The sequence below is a fragment of the Monodelphis domestica genome, chromosome 4 (genome assembly GCF_027887165.1).
Source record: "Monodelphis domestica isolate mMonDom1 chromosome 4, mMonDom1.pri, whole genome shotgun sequence".
Taxonomy (NCBI): Eukaryota; Metazoa; Chordata; class Mammalia; order Didelphimorphia; family Didelphidae; genus Monodelphis; species Monodelphis domestica.
The window spans coordinates 110,051,576-110,070,060 of record NC_077230.1 but is presented as its reverse complement, the minus strand read 5'-3'; the positions used below and the strand labels follow the sequence as shown (position 1 = coordinate 110,070,060).

Genomic DNA, 18,485 nt, shown 5'->3' with positions numbered 1-18,485 from the left:
TAACTATACATCAACAGGCTACAGTATTTAAAAATATAGTATGTTACTTGCAAGTTCAAAGGTTCCTTGTAACTGCAAATGGTGATAATTACATATTGTAATAGAATTAATCAGTGCATGTTTGGAACTAAGCCATATGGATCTAAAGTCCTTTACCTTTTTGCATGTAAGTACAAGGACTTTGACTTTATCCTTTAAGAGTTTTGTACTTTCTAAAATCTTGCATGGATTTCAGATGTGTGTTTCAGTATATTACCGTATTGCATCATACCGGTATTGCCCCTTCAAACTCTATTTTCATTTTTCCACAGATGATTCTTTTATTAGACCAGTAACATTTTGGATTGTTGGGGATTTTGATAGCCTTTCTGGAAGACAATTATTATATGATGCTATCAAACATCAGGCAAGTCTATGCAGGTCCTTTTGTGTCCTTATTAAAGGCTAGAATTGTCCTCAACAAAGTAACTTTTTTTCCTTATGTTTTAACAGAAGCAGCACTGTACTGGGAGTCAGGAGACTTGTATTTGAATCTTAGTTCTAATACCTATGTGATCTTGGGCAAGCTTCTATTTTCTCATTGCTCAAATGAGGGTATCAGACTAGATGATCTCTGAAGTCTTTCCCAGTTATCTTCTAATCCTATAATGTGTCTGGGCTTTGAGGCAAACATGATTTTTATTTCTTTATTGGTTAAGTGAAACGAATATGGGTAATATAGAAATCTATTAGCTGGGAAGGAGATAAAAGACTGGTGTATGCTAGCCTTACACAAAAGAATAGGTTGCTTTATAATAAAAAGAAAGATTAAAAAGAAATAATGGAATCTTGGAAACTTAAATCTATTAATTAAAACCCAGTGAATAACATTACTGTAGGTCCATGTTGGTGAAGGTGTGACACAGGTGCTGGCGAGGCATGAGGAGGGCTGCTCTGTTTCCCTTCTCCACAGCACTTGAGAATATTTTTCACATGCCCCGTCCAATGTGAGCACTTCTTCCCTGTGCTACCTGGGGTGATGCGGGGGGCTCACAGGCAGCTTGAAGTTGCAGTTTAGGAACACAGTCTCAAAAAGATTACAAACTTAGAAGGATAAAAACTATGGGTGCCCCAAATGACAATGGCTAGAGACAGAAATGAAATATAGTATCTTTCTAGTAACGATGAGCTTACAAGAAAAGGCATAAATAAGAAGGTGTATAGGAAGTAGATGCTTAGAAAAGTAGGTGGGGCAATCATAGTTAGTGTGAGAGATAATAGGACCTGATAACTTGTCTGGTTTCTATGTTACAAGTGAAGGTCTTTAGCACTTTGAGTGGACTCTTTTGGGAAGATTTTATGAGAGGATGTGGACAAGAATTGGAGAGGAATAGAATGAATGGATAACTTGTAATCTTCACCATTGGATGGAGTACCTATATAAATAAGCTGAGATCATAGATGCTTTGAAGTACAGGAATATGTGTGAGTAGACACTCAGCAATTAATAGACACAATTACAGATGATGGAACATGAGTGGATTGCAAAGGAGGAGAATGGAATTATTTTAAAAGTGATTGTTCCAGGAAAATAAAAAGTCTTGTATTCACTCCTTTGAGCTTTGTAATATAGATTAGACATTCCATGTCTAAATCTTGCTGGTTATATTAAGCCTTTTTATAGAAAAGATGATGACTTTCCAGTTAACTTTCCTTTTCAGTATATGGCAAAGTGTGCTTATATCACTGCTTTTTGTTTAATCATATCCACTGAATAACTTTTAACCCTCATTTTATTGTTGACACAGAAATCCAGTAACAATGTTAGAATTAGCATGATCAATAATCCAAGTGAAGAACCACGCTTTGAGAACACTCGAATCTCCAGAGCTCTCTGGGCAGCTCTCCAAACACAGACATCTAACTGTGCCAAGAATTTCATCACTAAAATGGTCAAGGAAGAAACTGCAGAAGCTCTGGCATCAGGAGTTGACATTGCAGAATTTGCTGTTGGAGTAAGTCTTTGTGCTTTTTCTACACTTGTTCCATTCCATTACTCATGCTAGCAATTAACTCCTGAGAGCCTGATACATCTTCTTCATTATCATATCAGCTTGTAAAACTCTCATTTCTGGCCTCAGAGGACTCATTTTTGAAATTGTGAGAATCCTTCCTTTCTAGGAACAATTCTGTGACACTCTTTATGTCTTTGAAACTCACTGGATTTCATAAAGTGTATAAAGTAAATCCAGAGTCCTTTGTTTCATGTGGTGTTTTTATCACTGTGATAGAATACTGGATTTGCACATTTACAAGATTAAAAAAGTATCATTTGAACAAAACATTTTTGGAGCTAGAGACTCAAGAGTTCTAAGTGTGTTAATTTTATGAACTCATGCTATGAAGTTTAATTCACTTGTTGCCAATTAACAAAGTAGTCTGGTTTTAAATGTGCTTTGAAAATATCAGTTCTTGAAATGTACATTTTCTTAGGAAAAGAAATTAGTTGGAAATAAGTGAGCAAGATTGAGAAGTACAAATTGGCAATGAATTTTGAGGAAAATATTGATTTAATTAAATTATGCAAAGAGATAACCAAGAATTACTAACTTATTAGAGGGAGTCATTTATATGCTATTTGATGTTAATAATAGTAACAATGAATCCTATTCTCACATTAATTATTCAAAAAGATTTTTTAAAAATTCCCATTTATTTATTTTGATTGTTTAATAAAATCAACTCTTAACTTTTCTTTTAGGGTATGGATGTCAGCCTTTTTAAAGATGCTTTTGATTCTTCCAAAGCAGATTTTATTTTGTCCCATGCTCTGTACTGTACAGAGGTTCTGAAGCTGAAGAGAGGAGAAAGGGCTGTGATCAGCAATGGACGGGTGAGGAGAGCATAGTTTAATAGTAAAATATGAGATTGTTGGAATGTTCTCCTGAGAAGTGTATAAATTCTTCAAAATAGACATTTTTCCCCTAATGATGATCATTTCATTTCAACTGATAAGCATTTATTTAAAGGACTCTTGCACCAGGGAATGTGCTAACTCTAGGGCAGTGAGGGTGAACGAACTTTTTAGAGATGGAGTGCCAGGTGCACAGACCCCCTTCCAAGTGCTGTGCCTCCTCCCACCCCAAACCTGTGCCATGTGCCCCCTCTCCCCCCAAGTGCCTGGCTTACCCTGCCTGCCCCCACACTGAGGATGGAGGAAGTGCTCCCATTGGGACTCTGGGCAGCCAGGCAAGTGAAGTGCGGAATGTCCTCAGTGAATATAGAGAGAGGGGGAGGGATGTGGCCCGAGCATTCTGTACCCCCTCCCCTCCAGCTCTGTCAACTGTGTGCCCTTCACCTTACCCCCATGTGTTCCCATTGGGCTGCTGGACAGAGGGTTGGGGGATGTGAAAAAATGTCATCAGGTGCAGTGGAGAGGGGGAGAGGAGCTCTGCAGGAGTCACTCTGCCCCCTTCTAACTCTGGGGGTTGGTGGGAGGACAGCATTCTGCATACCATCTTTGGCATCCATACCATAGATTCACCATCACTGTCCTAGGGTTACAAAATCCAGAAGGCAAGACAGGCCCTACCCCAAAAGAGCCCACACTTAGAATAGGGGAAGATAACATATCAAAGGAAATGAGAAATGGGGGAGTGTTGGAGAGGGAAATGGTTCAGAAATGACTAGGAAGCCTGAGTTGAGGAGATGAGATTAAACTCTCACCCATCAGAGCCCTGTGTAGCTACAGTTGCAGAATCCTAGGAAGGAGACTAGGAGAATGGGATTAATGATGGGAGTATGAGTGGCATGCTTTGGCAGTGCCCAGGACACAAATGAAACAGCATTGCTCTCAGGGAGTCCAGCCAGGGGAGACAACATGTACAAATATAGTTATATACAAGATAGGTACAGATAGTGTTGTAGGTAAGGCATGAGTAGCTAGGGAGAAGAGGAGATGTGCATTCTAGGCAGGAAGTTGCTGAGGTGGTAGTGTGATATTGTGTATGTGACAAATGGCAAGAAGGCCAGTCAAACCTGATCAAAGTCTGGCTAAAGAAGAGGAATGTTTAATAAGGTTGGGAAAGGAGATTGGAGACCAATTAGGAAGTTATTGCAAAAATTTTCGTGAGAGATAAGGGCCTCAACAAGGATGGTGGCTGTGTGAATGGAAAGAAAGAGATATTTATAAGAAATGCCAAAGGAAAAGTAATAGGATTTGGTGACTGGTTAGATGTGCGAGGTGAGTTAGAATGAAGAGTTCTAGATTGTTATTACAAGAATTTTTGCCTAATTGAGTTATTAAAAAGATGTAAGTGTGGAATAAAATGTGCTGGAATTATCAGGAAGATCTGGGTTCAAATCCTACCTTATATTCTTATTAGCTGTGTAACTTGGGGAAGTCACTTTTCTTCTTTATGCCTCAGTTTCCTCATTTTTAAAGTGACATTGATCTTGATGGTCTCTAAGATCTTTTTGATTTTAAATCTTTGTTTCTACAATCCTGTGATAGTCATGCCCTCAAAAAAAAAAAGAGGGAAAGAAGATATTTTGGGTACAAGGATAATGAATTCTATTTTTATCATATTGAATTTGAGATGCCTTTGGGTCATTTAGGTTGAAATTCCTAATAGTTGCGTTGCAGTATTGCATCTGAAGATTGAGGTGTTTGCTAGATATATAGTCAGTAGGTCAGTCAGCAAACATCTATTAAGCACCTTCTCTGTGCCAGCCATGCTAAGCACTAGGGATAGAAAGACAAAAAATATTATTCTTAAGGAACTCACAGCATAATGGAAGAGATGATATGAAATTTCAGCTGCGTAAGACAAGATATATATAAAATAAATTGGTGGTAATGAACAGACAGAAGCATCAGCATTAAGTGGTATTGGGAAAAACTTCATGTAGAAGGTGAGATTTTAGCTGAGAACTAAAGGAAGCCAGGATAGTTATGAGGAGAGAGCGCATTCCAGGTCTGAGGGACACCTCATAAAAAGGCATGGAGCTTGGAAGAGGAACTGTTTTGTTTGAGGAACAACAAGGAGACCAGTGTCATTGGATTGCAGAGTACGTATGGAGTGTAAGTAGGAAGAAGTCTGGAGTGTTAGGAAGAGGCCAGGTTGTAAAAGCCAGAGGATTTTATATTTAATCCTCAAGTTAATAGGGAATCACTGGAGTTGAAAGGGGGTCAATGGGAGGAACATGGTCTAAACTTGTGCGTTAGGAATTTCAGTTTGACAACTGAATGGAGGATGGACTGCAGTGGAAAGAGACTTGAAGCAAAGAAAGTATTCAGGCTATTGCAACAGTACAAGTGTGAGGTTATAGGAGCCTGGACTATCAGGATGTTGGCAGGTCAGGAGAGAAGAGGGTGTATATGAGAGAGGTTATAAAGGTAAAATTGACAGGCCTTGGCAACACTTTAGATATGGGAGTGAGAGAGAATGAGGGGTAGAGCATGACATTTTAGGTTGTGTTCTTGAGTCACTGGAAAGATGGTAGTATCCTCAACAGTAATAGGAAATTAGGAAGAGCAGAGGATTTTGGAGGAAGAATAATGAATTCAACTTCAGATTGTTCCAGATTAAGAATTCTGTAAGACATTAGTTTGAGATGTCCAGTAAGATTATACAATTTCAAAGAACCCATGATAAAAAATGTTATCCTTCTCTAGAGAGAGAGCTGAGTGCACATTGAAGCATACTTTTTCAACTTTATTTTTCTTTTTGTGTTTTCTTTTGCAAAATTGCTAATATGGAAATATGTTTCACATGACTTCACATGTATAATCGATATCTTTGCTTGCTTTCTCAATTGGTGGAGTAGAAGTGAGGGAAGGAGAGAATTTAAAACTGAACATTTTTTAACATTAGTATTAACTTTTTTTTTACATGTTGCTGGGAAACTAACAAAAATATATTTGAAAAAAGAAAAATACTTGGGGTTATAGAATTTAATTAAGCCAGGACAAATAGATTCATTTGTCTAGAGTTGATAGATGAACCATGGGAGCTGATGAGATCACCATATATATTTATGTGTGTCTGTAAGAGAGAGATAGAGGGAGGGAGGGGAAGGAAAGGAAGGAAGCAGGGAGAGTGGGCTGGGTATATAGAGAGAAGAGAACATAGCTCAGAGTACGTGGGTACACCTTTACAAAGTGGGTAAAATTTTTTTTAACCCATACCTTCTGTCTTAAAATCAATACTGAGTATCTCTTCTCCTCCTCCTTCTCCCTCTCCTCTCTCCTTTTCCTTCTGGCTTGGAATCAATACTGTATATTGGTTCCAAGGCAGAAAAATTGTATAGGCTAGGCAATGAGGGTTAAGTGACTTGCCCAGGGTCACAGAGTTAGGAAGTGTCTGAGGTCAGATTTGAACCCAGGTCTTCCTGACTCCAGGCCTGGTTTTCTATCCAGTGTGTTACCTAATGCCTCTGGGTGAAATATTCTTAAAATGTTGACACAGGACAAGACAAAAGATGTGGTATGACCAGGGCAACAGGAGGGATTTTAATTTCCAGCCATTTATACCCATATGTCATTGTAGCCTATGACTGCATTATTTTATTTTTTTGGTTCCTGTATCATATTGAAATTTCCTCATTATATACAAGTGTTTAGAACTAACCAATGGGCTTCTTTTTTCTCTACAGATTATTGGGCCACTAAAAGATGGTGAACTTTTTAATCAAGATGATTTCCACCTACTAGAAAATATAATTCTAAAAACTTCTGGGCAAAAAATCAAATCTCATATTCAACAGCTCCGGGTAGAAGAAGATGTGTAAGTTTTGAGATGAAAGGAACTAATAGATTAGCTCAAGACAGAAAGCCTCTAATAATTAGATCTTTTCTCACTAAGTTTAGGCTCTTTTGTAGATGTATACTTTGTGCATATGGTAGTTTAAAAAGATACTTTATTTCTTAATTTTAAAAATACAGCAATACTCCCTAGTTGTGCATTTTACTTGATAATTTCTTTAAAAAAAAAAGAAAGAAAAACAAGCTAGTATTATGTCAATAGACAGAGAACTGAATTTTTTATTTGCCTTTCTTTGTGTAAGAAAACATTTTTTTTCTGGACAGAGTCCATACTCTCTGTCCTTAAGCCATGTGATCATATATGCATGGATGTTGAATTTCATTGCATCTTGAATGTTTAAGCCCAGACTCTAATTTTCAAATGATTCTCTTCTATTATTTCTGCATTTTCTCCTGCAGTTGGATGGTTTTTAAGACTAAATGTTTGAGTGTCAAATCTTGACTTTAATGACTGCTGGAATTATTGCTTAGCCAAGTTGTATATAATATGTGAGGAATTTCTCAGATCAACTTAAAAGTCACAAAGGAAGGTACTCTTAACAAACAGATGCCTTTCAGATGGTACTTAGTATGCAAGCAATTGCCAGCTACAGTTAGTTGCATACTTTGTTGGATACTCTTGGGCCATATCTCTGTCTACTGAGGAGGCTATGGGAGGTTCTCAGAATATATTTGCATTTCAACCAGTGTACCTATGAGACTTCCCTTGTTTCCAAAGGTAGATCCATTTCTTGCTGGGTCATCCTTGAAGTTTACTAGCAGCCAGAGAGATTCTCTAATCACCACAGATTGCAGAATAGTTCTATGGGAATACATTACCCTCCTAGAATTACTCTTTTTCCTGCCATCTTCCTCCAAACCAGGAAGCTTTTAGTAGAATTCTTTCTGTCAACAACAGATTCCTTTCACTTTGAGGTAATCTGGAGGGACATGGTCTTTAATGCTAATGTTTTTTAGATATTTATATTGGCCAACGTGGGACCCCACTTGCCTGCTGACATATTTCTGGCCCCTCTTCCAGTGGAAGAGCACACATAGCTGAGGACTCCCTGTTAACCATGTAAATCATGAAAGACCACATCCCCTTCTTGTAATGATTCTGTTATGCCGATATTTAAATTTAGAATCAGGGACTTAAACCAAATGAATCATCAGTTTGGAAGATTTTGGACCCAGTTTTGTTTGGTTTAGTAGTTTTAGGAAGTTTCTGGATTCAATTAAAAAAATTCTTACCTTCTATTATAGAATCAATGTATTGGTTCTGAAGCAGAAGTGGGTAAGACTAGGTAATGGGGGGTTAAGGAACTTGCCCAGGTTCATACAGCTAGGAGGTTTCTGAGGGCAGGTTTGAATCTAGGCCTTCCTTCTGTAGGCTTGATTTTCAATCCACTGAGCCATCTAGCTGTTCCCCAGATTCAATTCTAATCCATATTGGTTCACCAAATAGGTTTCTATTTTCTCTTAAACTTGAACTCATTTAAATGAAAGGCATTATTTATTTTGGGTTCAATATAATAGTTGATTGTTTTGTTTTTTGGTTTAATTTTGTTTCTTTAAGCTTGGTTTTAGAAATAGAGCCAGATATTGCCAGATTATTTTAAATAATGTAAAAATCTTTGTACATATCCTTGGGGTTTCATATTGTTTGTAGATGTATATTTGAAAAGCCTTCCATGAACAAAGCATGCTAACTTATAATATTTCTTTTAGTGCGAGTGATCTGGTAATGAAAGTGGATGCTCTCCTCTCTGCCCAGCCTAAGGGAGAGGCAAGAATTGACTACCAGTTTTTTGAAGACCGACATAGGTATGGAGGCCATGTTGATATTTCAGTATATGCTATAGAATAAGTTTGCTTTTTCTTATTACAGGTGATTTTGAATTTAATATGCATCAGAATTTCTTCTTATAGATTTTGAGTAGACTTATATGTTGGAATGGATAAGTCATTAAGTGTTTACTTTCCAACTTAGTCTTCTACCAGCTTCCTTCTGCTTTTCAGGACTTGTAAAAGATGGTAGTTGTTCCTAAATATATTTGTATCTTCTATCATTTTGACCTTTAGAAAATAAAAAAGATATGGCTAAATAGACCACATGATCTTGAATGCTTATTTTAAATCATTTTGCAAGGGCTGGAGATACAGTGTGAGATCTGTATTATGGCGTCTGCTCTCAGGGACCTTGCATTTTAATGGTAGGAATACCAAGTACAAAAATAACTATGATGGAGGGAAATAAGTATAAAAGAGAAGACCCTTTTTACCTTGGGGTGGGAGTGTGATAAAAGTCAAGAAAAAGGTTCTTGAGTTGGGCCTTGAAGAAAGGAAGGGAAATGGAATTCCTGTTACTTGCATGGAGGATGATGGCATGGCAAAAGGCTTGTGTAGAGACTAGGATGAGGAGATGCAGTAGCAGATGGAGTTGGTTATTTGGGTTGTTTAATAGAACATTCTTGAATGGGAGTCTTATGAAATTAGGCTGCATACATCCTGGAAAAGTATTAGATGTGTGCTGATAACATCTAGTTTGACCTAGGGGCAACAAAAAAAATGGCATTGATTTTTATTTATTTATTTTTTTTACCTTTACCAGCAGTCTTAGAATTGATACCAATTATCACTTCTAAGGCAGAAGAATTGCAAGGGTCTGGCAATCAGAGTTAAGTGACTTGCCCAGGGTCACAGAGCTAGGAAGTCTCTGAGGTCAGATTTGAACCCAGGACCTCTTTATTCCAGGCCTGGTGCCCTATCCACTGTGCTACCTAGATGACCCTAATCACTGATTTTTGATGAAATCATATGTGAGATCACTGTCAGAGATTGGGTTAGGAGAAGGGCTCTTGCTCTCTGTTCTGTTTATTTTTTTTTAATCTTTACCTGTAGTATAGTTATTAAACATGGTAGTTACTTATTTTGGTCTCATTTACCTAGACTTTAAAAGCCACAATTTAATAGAGATTCTAATTGACCATGAAATACAAAATGGCAAAATTGGTCATTAATAGATTAGCATCATGAAAACAATTGTGATGGATAAGCATCATGAACATGAAGGGGAGAGGCTTCTCAATTCTTCATGTGGCCTATAAATTGAGGGCTGCTGATTTCCTTGGCAGCCTGAGTTTGATTTTTGCATAATTTCATGCCTTCCATTCTTTCAATCTCTTGCAACATTTAAAAAAAATAAAGAATTTTAGACTATAAACCGATGCCTAAACCAGTTATTATTCTCCATCATATATAATTCACAGGGTTTATTATTTTTCCTGATATCTGTTGACCTATCTATAGATATAAACATGCCATATGTCTATATATAAGAGTATCAGTATATACACTATATAACAATACTTATATATCTACATGCACATATTCATCTAACATATCCAACTTCCATAACTTGAATGTTATGTAAGTGTCAGATGCCAAATTAATTCTCTAAAGCACAACCTTTTGCATGCCATACTTGAGGTTTTTTAATTGAATATAGTTTTAAGCTAATCAAAGTGAGCCCAAATTGTTAAGATTTTGCATATCTAAAGGAAGGAGGGCCTTTTGGAGGTAGACTGTTGCATGAAGAGCACCGCTTCTAGTGTACACTTTGTACTGCCTTTTATGATACGCCTTTTATACAGAGGCCACTTCTGTGTGAGACTTCTTTGTATTCAGCAAATGGTATAGAGAATGAGCTCTACACAAAGAGTGCCTTGTTATAATATTTTTAAATCTCTTCATCCGTTGCCTTCCACCATTAATTAATAATAGCTAACTTTTTATAGCATGCATTAAAGTTTACAAGGCTTACAAAGTGCCTTTGTCTCTTCTGTGACTACACTGTGGCTTCTTCCTTCTTGGCACCTGTGCACAGGCTCTGGTTGCTCCTAGTAGAGTCTCTCACTCCTCTTAAAGCTGAGCTTCCTACCCGAGCCCTTCGTTGTCTCTCTCCTCCTACCAGGGTGTCCCCTCTCACACCCTCGGGCCCTTGTACATAACCTGTGTGTACTTTCTCATTTTCCTCGATAGACTCCTTAGCTCCTTCAGGCCTGTAACTCTCTCATTTTGGTCTTTGTATCTCTAGAGCCCAGCACAGGGTGTGATGTAGAGCAGGTACTTATTAAATGCTACTTGATTGGGCCCAGTGAGGTTGGTGGTGCAAAAATTGTTATCTCTGTTTTCAAAAGTTCAGAGGGATGACATAAATGGTCTGTGGTCACATTGCTTGTGCCAGAGCTGGGTACTTAGACTCAGGTGCTCTGGCACCAGTATCAGGTCATCACATGACCTCAGATCTTTGGATTCTAATTGAACCAACAACATTAATTTTTAAACAGATTTTTTCTTAACCCTGCCCCTTGACTTTGTGATTATGGATTGTTGTTACCTGCTAAATTTAAATAATAGAAGATTTTTGGATTTTAGGACCCAAACCAGTTATAACCCTCTATTTGTTTATTAATCAAGAGGCTAATTCTCCTTGCTATACTTACTATATCTCTATATGCATACATGTAGATAAGAGATATCTGTTCAATATATATTCTACTCTTTCTACTTAACTACAAACCAGCTAGATGCTTTACCTCTTGAGATCTGGACTTATGGTTTTTATCTGAAAATATTTAAGCTAATTGAGAGCGAGCCTAAATTACTAGAATTTTATATACCCCTAGGAAGAAGATAATTTGATACTTTATTGTGCTCTATAAGGGGAGCTAGGCAGTCTAGAGTTCTGGGCCTGAAATGAAGAGAACTTCCCAGGAGCCATCAAAGACCACGCTGTTTGACATGGTCCACGTTTGTAAACAAAGTCTCCCCCCTTTTTGTTTTTTAATTGGAGTGACTTCAATTCATCTTGGACTTAATGTAGGGTTGAACCTAGCTATGGATGATGACTGTTATACAGCCAATAAATCTTCTACATATGTGACATTCTACAATTTGATTGGATATTATCAAACCACCTAAACAACATTCTTGTGATGTTAATACAACAAAGAATTCTGTGATCATTTACTAGATTTCTACAACACTCTGTGATAGATATGATTAATGTGAATAAAGCTGAGAGGATCATTGTGCTTTTAGTCAGCTTTCACTATCAATCATAATTGCTCAGGAGATGAACAACAAAACATGTTTGTATCTAGGTGTGAGGACTTAAAGCAGACCAGTTTTAGGGTTTTCCTCAATTTACAAGTTCTGTTTTTCTTGTGTTACTTTGAATGCTGCTTGGCTTCTGTTTCAACAAATTCATTGGAGTGTGGTAACTGTAGGAAAAGATTCATTATTGTACTCAAACTTTTGGCCAGTGTTTTTTATAGGGCCTTGGAATGTGTCTTAAGCTTGAGAAAGAAGGGGTCATGGGCAGTAATCTTTGGCTTTAATTCTGTAATTGCAATCTTTTTGGGGTAATAACCTAGGGGGCTTAAAGTAGAGTATATATTTATTGATCCTATAAATATTTGCTCTCATATTATTTCTCCTATATTGGGGAGAGAATAATAATCATAACAAGTTCATTAATGGGGAAAATTTGGGTAGATAAGTCACAGAGGGGGATCAGCAGGGGTCCTTCATTCGTGGGTCTGCTTTGCAGACCTCCTTTCCTCAGACCTTGTCAGTTGGTTGGGGTATGATGGCCTCTGGCATCAACTCATTTTCCTAAGTTCAAATCCAGCCTCAGACATTTTCTAGCTGGGTGACCTTGGGCAAGTCATTTGACTGCCTCAGTTTCCTCATCTGTAAAATGAGCTGGAGACGGAAATGTCAACCCACTCCAGTGTTATTTTCAAGAAAACCCCAAGTCAAGTCATAGGATTTTAGCCTGAAATGACTGAAATGAGACACAACTCCTCTATAAAATAGGACACTGCCCCTGAAGTCCAACAGTTTAAACTAAGGGTTGGCGAACTGTGGCCTACGGTTCAGATAAGACCCAATGCCTGTTTTTGTATGGCCCAGGAATTAGCTAGTCTAGACCAAATTTTGTGGGGTTTTCATATGTTATAAAGATTACTAAAGAGAAAAGCCACTATGTGAAATGAAGGCCTAAACATTTAATATCATATTCTATTTCCTTTTGGTGGATAACTTTTTTCCTAATTTTTCTTTTTTAGTGCTGTTAAACTGAAACCAAATGAAAAAGGGACATATTTTGATATAGTGGCCATTGTTGACCCCGTTACCAGAGATGCTCAAAGACTTGCTCCACTCCTTATGGTATATTCTTTTCTTGCATATTCTTTAGCACAGTGCCTGGCACATAGTAAGTGTAATAAATGCTTTTTCCATTCTTTCATTCATTCACTTATTCATTCCTTCATTTGCTGGTGGTATGGGGCACAGATGAATATTTAAGGTTGAGAAGAACTTGATAGGCTTTGAAAATTAATGTGGATTGGGTCATCCTGAGCATCTTCTTAAAATATAAGAATTATAGGGAAATCATACCAATTTGTTAACCACATTCTTAAATAAATTCAATTAGTGGCATGTTTTAGTGCATTATGTTAAAATCAAAGTAAGCAAAAAGCCACTTGCCTGTTTATTTTCTCTTTTGTAATTACTATTTGAATGTATTTTTATTATTATATATCTTAAATTGAAAAGAAACCAAATTCAGATGTGTCAAGACATTTTAAGAAAATTTATCAGTGAGTCACCTTAGCTAACTTTTATTGCCTATTGTTTAATGATATAAATTACATTTAGTATAATTAACTTTTTAAAAATGTTTATTTTTTCCTTTAAGTGTTTCATGGTTTTAAATGGTTAAAAAAAAAAAAAGATGTTGAATTTTTCTTGCTTGTTCTTCTCTAAGTTTTGGTTGGGGAAAATCTGTGATTTTGACTAGAGGCTTACTCCCAGCATGGGGCAACTACTTAAAACTTCAATATCTGTGCAGGAGATGTGTATTAGTGTCTGTCAATCCCCTTATTCCTTCTCCTGCGGCCTGAAGTTCAGCTTTGTGCATAATAAGACCAATGGTAGGAGTCAGGTTTTATAAAAGGGGCAGCTAGGTAACTCAGTGGATAAAGAATCAGGCCTGGAGGTGTGAAGTCCTGGGTTCAGATCTGGCCTCAAGACACTTACTAGCTCTGTGCCCCTGGGCAAGTCACTCAACCCTGTCTCCTAGACCTTACCACTCTTGTTTTGGAACTAATATTTAGGGTCCATTCTAAGACAGAAGGTAAGGGTTTAAAAAAAATTCTTTATAAAAGTATCTTTGTACATGTCAGATAAAGCTTGGCAGCTCTGTTTGTTTCGTAGATCGATAATGAAAAATGGCCACCACTCAATGTGTCACTCTGTTTATAAAGTTTTGTGAAAAATAAAAATTAAAACATGTTCTTTCAAGTCAGATTTTTTTTCTGTAGCAAGAATTTTTGTTTTGCCATCTTATTTCCTCTTAGGTTTTGACCCAACTGATAAATATGAATCTAAGAGTTTTTATGAACTGCCAATCTAAACTTTCCGACATGCCTTTAAAAAGGTAAGTGAAGCTTTTAAACAAAGGAACCTTTAAAGTGATCATTGTTTACAATCTGTCATTATGTCTTGAAATAACAATAAAAGCCACCATCATATTGGGGAGGGCTAACCTGATATGTGTTTGCATTTCAGAACTTCTCCACTACTCAGGTTCTGAGAATGCTGTATGATATTGGAAGACTTAATAAAAAGAGCCAAATAAGGCCCTTTTTTGTTAGTGTTCCAACTTTCCCATCTATTCCTTCCCTTTTATTAGGGAGACTAGGTATAATTTTTTTTCTTTTTCTTTTAATTTTTTTAAAACTCTATTTAGTCAATTTAGAACATTATTCCTTGGTTACAAGAATCATATTTTATCCCTCCCTCCCCTACCCCTATCCTTCCTGTAGCCCACGTGCAATTCCACTGGGTATTACATGTGTCCTTGATCAGAACCTATTTCCATGTTGTTGATGTTTGCACTAGGATGTTCATTTAGAGTCTATATCCCCAATCATGTCCCCTTGACCCATGTAATCAGGCAGTTGTTTTTCTTCGGTGTTTCTACTCCCACAGTTTTTCCTCTGAATGTGGATAGTGTTCTTTTTCATAGATCCCTCTGGGTTGTTCAGGATCACTGCATTGCAACTAATGGAGAAGTCCATTAAATTCAATTGTATCACAGTGTGTCAGTCTCTGTGTACAATGTTCTCCTGGTTCTGCTCCTCTCACTCTGCATCAATTCCTAGAGGTCATTCCAGTTCACATGGAATTCCTCCAGTTTATTATTTATTTGAGCATAATAGTATTCTATCACCAACATATACCACAATTTTTTCAGCCATTCCCCAATTGATGGGCATCCCTCATTTTCCAATTTTTTGCCACCACAAAAAGTGCAGCTATGAATATTCTTGTACAGAGACTAGGTACAATTTTAACAATGACTTGAATCATAAGTAACTTTGATATATTCACCTAATAAATGCACCTAATTTATATACAGAAAATATTTAAAGCTTAAACTACAGAAAGTCCCTAACTGGTTGTGTTTCCAATTTGTCTTAAAGTCCCTTTTTTGTATCGTGATGTTTTTCTGTCTGATGTGTAAAAAGACAGCAGTGAAACCAATCATAAAAGAGTTGGCCCTTTTCTGATTGGAGGAGCAAACCTCTCTCCATCTTGACATATTAGAGTATAGTGGTTGCTTATACTTTCAAGTTTTGGAAATTTGGGACCAACTTTATTTACTTAGGAAAAAAATGGCAGATTTTTTTTGATTTTCACATATTGATTCTCACATATCTTTCTTTGCAATTTCAGCTTCTACCGCTATGTTTTAGAACCAGAGATTTCTTTTACTGCAGACAATAGTTTTGCTAAGGGTCCAATAGCCAAATTCTTGGATATGCCTCAGTCTCCTCTGTTCACGCTGAATCTAAATACCCCCGAGAGTTGGATGGTAGAATCTGTCAGAACACCTTATGACCTTGATAATATTTATTTAGAAGAGGTAAGTAATTTGCTCCCAAATGTCTAACAGGCATATAAAGGATTGATTAGAATTTAATAGAATGCTTAAAATAAGGAGTAACTTATTGAATAGATTAAGAATTTTAGAATATTCACACCAAAAAGGACTTAAGAAGGTTTATCTCAAATACTTCTATATGTTAATTCTTCTAAGATAAATGGTTTTTGTTCCTTTTTCTTATATATCTAAGGATGTAGCTGTATTTCTTTTGATTCAGAAAGCATTTATTGAGACTTTTCAGTATGTCTGGTATTTTTTTGGAGTACAGTAATCCCTCACCTTTCATGGGAGTTACATTCCAGAAATCTCCACTATGGGTGAGAATCTGTGAAGTAGTGGTGCTATATTTATTTTATTATTTATATATATTGCTTTATAAACCCTTTCCAATCTCCTATAAACCTTTTCCACACTCTTATTAACCTATAGTCCCTGAGCCAATCAGCATCCAGGATATAGAATACAGTGCTGTGGTTGGTCATCTTTCATTCTGTCAGGCAATAATGTGACACGATAAGTGTGACTTGTTAAGGGTAAATTTTTAGGGTTGAGACTGAATATATTATTCAGGGGTTGCCAGGGGTTTAAATTCTAAATCCCAATGAAATACTCAAGTCAGAATGGAATATTATGGTGGTTTATTTACAATAGAAGGAAGAAATTAAGAATGAGGGAGAAAGGAAAAGGGTAGAAGAACTGCTCCGGCCTGGGCCAGGGGGAGTTCAGAGGCCTCAGCCTCTGATTAAATCTAGTTCGGCTTCCAGCCACGAGGCCTCCTCCAAGATGAGGGGCCTCCTTGGAGGCTGGTGCCTTCAGAAAGGTCAAGGGAAAGGGGATTCAGCCTTAACACTCACCTTGTGGTTGCCTAAGGGAAGCAGTCTCAGGATCCATGGTTCAGAGCTCCTCCAAGTCAAATTTTTCCACCCAAGTCTGCAAATCCGCAAAAACCGCAAAAAACCCCTCTCACAAGAAGTCATGCGAAATATAAAGGCCATTTTCTATATCACTTCCTGTGTCTCACATGTACCAATGGTGGCTCAAAGTTGGCTTAGGACACGTCAGTCAGTTGTTTCTGTTTTGCCACTTGCTAGCACACACAGGTCACAGATCATCCTCCTCTACACTTAATCCGTAAGTGGGGGTGTATATATTCCTGGTTGCCAAAATTCCTGGTGGAGTAAATCTAAAATTCACAGACTCCATGATACAGAATTAGATTTTTTTTTTAAACCTGAGATATAGTGAAGCTGTGATATAGTGAACCACAATGTAGCTAGGAATAACTGTACAAACAAATAAGAAGACAAGACTATTCAGCCAGAAGCAGCTAGTTGCTTCAGTGGACAGAGCACTGACCTGGAATCAAGAAGACCTGAGTTTAGATCTCGCCAAGCACTTTCTAGCTTTGTAATTCTAGGCAGCTCACTTTACTTCTGTTTGTCTATTTCCTCAAATGCAAAATGGATTTAAAAGCATTTATATCCAAGGGGTTGTTGTGAGGATAAAATGATATTTTTTATTATTTCTGGAGTCAGGAAGATCTGAGCTCAGGTATGGCTTTTGATCCAGGGTAAATCACTTAACCTCTATTTGCCTTAGTTCCTTATCTCTATATTGGGGACACAGTGGAAAAGGAAATGGCAAACCACCCCAGTGTCTTTGCCAAGAAAGCTCTAAGGACAAATGTCCGGGGGTGGGGGGTGGGGGTGGGTCACATAGTTGGACATGATTCAACAACTTAACAACATAGTATATAACAGATTAAATGCTGAATAAATGTTTGTTCTCATCCTCCTTCCCTTCCTTCATTCCTTCCTGCCTCTATTCCCTCCTTCCTCTCTACCTCCTTTCCTCACTTGCTCTCTCCCTCTTTTCATTCACTTCTTTCCTTTTGCCTCCCCACAAGAAACTCAAGTCTAACTCTATCATCAGTCCATTATAGTACTGTATAGAATAGTCTTTATTACCTAAATAATTATGATTTTGTATAACCCATTATATTTTATTGCACATGAAATTTATCTGGTTCATCTTCTTTGGAAATACAGACTAGTAGACCAGTAACTACTTCCAGTGCTGCTATTTATTGCTCAATTTAGCTCATTAGGCTAAGTAAACTTACATTCTTTAATTCAAATCTTAATTATTAAGTGCCTACTACATATATACTTTACTGTTATTTAGCTATTAGGGAATATTTTGAAAATAAAAAACTTGGTTCCTGTTTCAGTGGAACTTTGAGTGGGCACTCATTTTACTAGAGTTTAGTGTGTTTCAGTATTCAAGGTCCTGTATTTATTTCTGTATCCCTAGTTCCTGTTGAAAACTCTTCACTAGAATGTTAACTCTGAGGGCTGGGAATGTTTCATGTGCTTTTGTATCACAATTGACTCATACAGTTCCTAGAACACGGCAGTCATTTAGTAAATGTAGAATTGAAGTATAGAATTGAATTTATTTTCTAACTTTTTGATTTTCTTTTCTATTTTTCTCTGAACAGTCTCTATTTTTCCACCTCCTAATTAAAATTTGAAGATTCAGACTAGGTAGTATTTTATTCAGCATAAACTATTTACTGATATAATGAAGGTAGACAGAAGGTTTACTCATTGGCTCCTACATTTCATAAGTCGACACTTTCTCTACCATTTAGAATCTTAGAGAGTTGACTAGAGC

At 37.1% G+C, this 18,485-nt stretch overlaps 1 protein-coding gene across 4 annotated transcripts in view; it reads left to right on the top strand.

Moving 5' to 3' along the window:
- Window positions 1–18,485, top strand: part of UGGT1 (UDP-glucose glycoprotein glucosyltransferase 1) — a 120,561-nt gene that overhangs the window by 78,869 nt on the left and 23,207 nt on the right. For all 4 annotated transcript variants that reach the window (XM_016433564.2, XM_007493975.3, XM_007493976.3 and 1 more), the window contains 8 exons: window positions 312–406; window positions 1,788–1,994; window positions 2,741–2,872; window positions 6,637–6,767; window positions 8,516–8,611; window positions 12,922–13,024; window positions 14,218–14,297; window positions 15,599–15,788. In XM_016433564.2, the coding sequence (XP_016289050.2) occupies window positions 312–406; window positions 1,788–1,994; window positions 2,741–2,872; window positions 6,637–6,767; window positions 8,516–8,611; window positions 12,922–13,024; window positions 14,218–14,297; window positions 15,599–15,788 (1,034 nt within the window). The remainder of the gene's footprint in view (window positions 1–311; window positions 407–1,787; window positions 1,995–2,740; window positions 2,873–6,636; window positions 6,768–8,515; window positions 8,612–12,921; window positions 13,025–14,217; window positions 14,298–15,598; window positions 15,789–18,485) is intronic.